Raw genomic sequence first — 4,079 nt, forward strand, 5'->3', positions numbered from 1 at the left:
CACCCCCACAGGCTCCAGAGAGTATCCCCTTAGTGGGATTGTATCCGTTGACTATTAAGAATGTGGTAGCCTGTCCAGGAACACAGGAGCATGCAGTCCAGATTGTGCAGTGTACTCTCATGTTCCTTTTAACCCAGTACACTTAGCTGCTTTTAAGGTAGAAGCAGGGGAATTCTCAACGAATCCAAGCAAGTTCATTTCAATCTTTGAGGGGTGTCTAGCAAGCCATAAGCCTGACTGGGATGATTGCAATATACTTATGAGAACCTTGTTGTCTGAAGTGGAGCGGAATCAGATTATAGCTAAGGCTGAGGAGGAAGCACAGAGAAGGCATTTAAGGTTTAAAAAGGAAAGCTATTGGACACCAGAGGTTGTACCAAGTGGACTCCTCAAAAGTGAGTGTGCTCGTCCTGGTTTGTTGCTTCAAAGCTCTATATAGAAGTTATGTTACTGAAAGGGTGTATAATGGCAATGTGTATGTGTTCATTGTTGGGGAAAAGATGTAAGTTAAAAGAAGCCAAGAAAGGGAGAAGGAAAAAGGAACAGAATGAGTTAACTGGAAAATATAGCTAGCAAGCTTAGTCATGCTGGCCCTATCCAAGGACATTGTTCACAGCTAAGACTTGGCTGACAACCAAGAGAAAGGGGGGCCTGAATGTGCCCAAGCAACTATGAGATCTGCAAAATACTGCCAGGCATAATGAGGACAACAGAAGGGTTAAAAAGCAGCTTTGCTGGACAGTATTGGCCCAGGGATTTAAAAATTCCCCCACTCTGTTCGGCCAGGCTCTGGCCAGAGACTTGGAGGAGTGGGACAATGAGGACAAAGCCCTCCTTCTGCAATATGTAGATGATTTGCTAATTGCTGCTGTGGGTCTAATCCCTTGTCTTAAAGCTACTGTGAGTCTCCTGAACTTTGCTGGACTCCGAGGATACAGGGTAGCTCGAAGCAAAGCTCAAATTGCACTCTCTGAAGTTCAATATCTGGGATTTCACATCAGGCGGGGGAGAGACGACTCTCAAATGACAGAAAGGAAGCTATCTGCCAAGGTCCTATCCCTAGCAACCGTAAATGGCTTAGAGCATTTTTGGGCATGGCAGGTTTTTGCAGAATATGGATCCCCAGAGTTTGAACTGTGGGCTAAACCTCTGTATGAATGTGTTAAGAGAGCGGATCATGACCCCTTTCACTTGTCCCCAGAAGCTGACAGGGCATTTAAAATTTTGAAAAGGAAGCTGATGGAAGCACCAGCCCTGGGTCTGCCAGATCTCTCTAAGCCATTCCAACTGTATGTACATGAAAGGAAAGGGATAGCCCTGGGAGTGCTTACTCAGTTACTAGGTGCCTGGAAACGTCCCGTAGCCTACTTTTCTAAGCAACTGGATCAAGTTTCAAAGGGTTGGCCAGCATGTTTGAGGGTGGTCGCAGCCACTGCCCTAGTGCTTGGGGAAGCTGAAAAACTGACACTGGGAGGAACTGTGCAAGTGTATATTCCCCATATGGTTCAAGCCCTGCTGGATACTAAGGGTGGTCTCTGGCTCACCCAGGCTCGGATTGCTCGGTACCAGGCAAAACTGTTAGAGAATCCTGAAGTTACCCTGCAAACCTGTCCCTCCCTTAATCCAGCTACCCTGCTACCAGAGACAGAAAAGCAGGAACATGACTGTCTGGAAATCATAGATGTACACTACTCTAGCCGCCCAGATTTAAAAGATCAACCACTTCCAAATGCTGACTTGGAATGGTATACTGATGGCAGTAGTACTGTTGTAAATGGGCAAAGGAGGGCTGGTTATGCTGTTTGTCTCTCCATGATACCATGGAAGCTGAAAGTTTACCTGCTGGGACATCTGCCCAACTTGCTGAACTAGTGGCCCTGACTCGTGCACTCGAGCTGGCAAAAAAGACAAATGGGTTAATATCTTTACTGATTCAAAGTATGCTTTTGGGGTATTGCATGTTCACGCTGGTTTGTGTAAGCAAAGGGGAATGCTAACAGCCCAAGGTTCTCTGGTTAAGAATGGGTCTCAAATTCTCCAGCTGTTAGAAGCGGTACAACTCCCCTCAGCAGTAGCAGTGATACATTGCAAAGCCCATCAAAGGGAAAATCAAGATGTAACCAAGGGCAATGCCAGAGCAGACAGGGAAGCCAAGCGCGCTGCTACCCTGAAGTCACCAACAGAGGAGAATGCCCAAATGCATGCCCTCATCCCATCAGTAGGTGAGCTTGCAGCTCCTCAGTACTCCCATGAGGACAGAAACCTGCCTGACAGGCTCGGTCTCCAGGAAAAGGAGGGATGGCTTTATTCCACAGAGGGAAAAATCCTCTTGCCCAAGGGCCTAATCCGACCAGTGTTGCAGAAACTGCATCAAACCACCCACGCAGGCAGAGAGGCTCTTACCCAGCTTATGAATAAATATTTTCTAACCTCTGGACTTAAACCCCTAGCATCACAGGTACAGGCTGAATGTTTAATCTGCCAAAAGAACAACCCTCGACCAGGAGTAGCAGTGTTGCCAGCCACTCTGGAACCTACCCCAGGCCCAGGATTGGTGTGGCAAATAGACTTTACTGAGTTTCCCAGGACCCAAGGGTACAGGTACCTCCTCGTCTTGGTGGATCGATTCAGTGGATGGCCTGAGGCCTTCCCATGTCGTAACAACACTGCCAAAACAGTGGCTCTTAAGTTTGTCAAGGAGATCATTCCTCTCTTCGGCCTCCCCCAGTGGATGGAATCTGATAACGGAACACACTTCATATCTCAAGTTGTTCAAAAGATATCAAGTGCTCTGCAAATCCCCTGGAAGCTCCACACACCATGGCGACCACAAGCCAGTGGAGTAGTGGAACACACAAATTAGACACTCAAGCGACACCTCTCAAAGGTGTGTCAGGAGGCCTCTCCTAGGTGCTTGATGCTTTGCCCCTTGTGTTACTCCGCATTTGTGCGCTCCACAAGGAAAGGTTAGGGCTTAGTCCCTTTGAGATTATGTTTGGAAGGGCATGGCCTCTGAATGGTACACCGGTTCTGGCAGGGGAGTGGGAGATGGAGTGTGGTTTCTTGTCTCAGTACATGTGCTCTCTGTCTGCTGTTCTTTCTTCTCTTCACAGATACACCAAAGATTCACAGCCTCTTCTGCTGGATGCCCCAGTCCACTCCTTGCAGCCAGGCGATTCTGTACTCGTGCGGACCTGGAAGGACGAACCTCTCCAAGAGAAGTGGAAGGGACCCCACACTGTCCTGCTTGTTTCCCACACAGCGGCAAAGGTCGAAGGACACAAGAACTGGATTCATCACTCTCGACTGAAAGCAGTACCCGCTCCTGAACAGTGGACTGTCCAGCCTGTGGAAAAGACTGCCAGTGACGATTTGGGACTTAAGCTGTTATTCAAAAGACAGTAAGGGTCACTGGGAATGCCTGGTGATCTCTCTGAACAGCCATAGCACACCTCCGGCGAGAACCCTGAGCATTGGTTTTATCTATTCACAGAAGGCCGACCTAACCTATGGTCCTGGTCCTTTTAGTTTTTGATTTGTTTGGTATCAATAATTCTTATCCACTGGGCATTTGGGTTGTTGTAATCACAATATGGGTTCAGATTTAGGGTTTATCATAACATTCCTTTTTGTCACAGGAGCAATCCTTCTGTTAGCTACTGTCTCACTCAGTTTGCCAATGATACCCTGGCCATAGAGAAATGCATAAGTTCTGAGCTGTACCAGCTTCGACTGCTGGCTTTGCAAAACCGTCAGGCCCTAGATTATGTGTTAGCTTCACGGGGCGAGGTCTGTGCCCTTATTGGAGAAGAATGTTGTACCTATGTCCCAGAGTTTTCACAGGATATTAACAAGCATATCTTGTCAGCCAAACAAGCCTTGAACCAGTGGAAGGCCCAGGAAGGGGAACCCACTATTTTTGATTCCCTTTGGGGTTGGTTACCTGGTCTAAGGGGACTAGGGGGAGGCATTGTTCGCATCTTGCTCATAGGTGTTGTGATATGTTTTGTCCTTTTCCTTTTGCTCGCTTGCTGTAAAGTGCTCATATGTAAGATTTGTACCTCCCCTTCCCCAGAGGT

At 47.7% G+C, this 4,079-nt stretch overlaps 1 protein-coding gene across 1 annotated transcript; it reads left to right on the forward strand.

The window, feature by feature from the left end:
* Nucleotides 1-729: 729 nt before the first annotated feature.
* Nucleotides 730-1,894, forward strand: LOC117882952. Its single transcript, XM_034781849.1, has one exon. The coding sequence runs from the start codon at nt 1,024-1,026 to the stop codon at nt 1,870-1,872; it is 849 nt and encodes a 282-aa protein (XP_034637740.1). The 5' UTR covers nt 730-1,023; the 3' UTR covers nt 1,873-1,894.
* Nucleotides 1,895-4,079: the final 2,185 nt, after the last annotated feature.

The sequence above is a fragment of the Trachemys scripta genome, chromosome 9, assembly GCF_013100865.1.
Source record: "Trachemys scripta elegans isolate TJP31775 chromosome 9, CAS_Tse_1.0, whole genome shotgun sequence".
Taxonomy (NCBI): Eukaryota; Metazoa; Chordata; order Testudines; family Emydidae; genus Trachemys; species Trachemys scripta.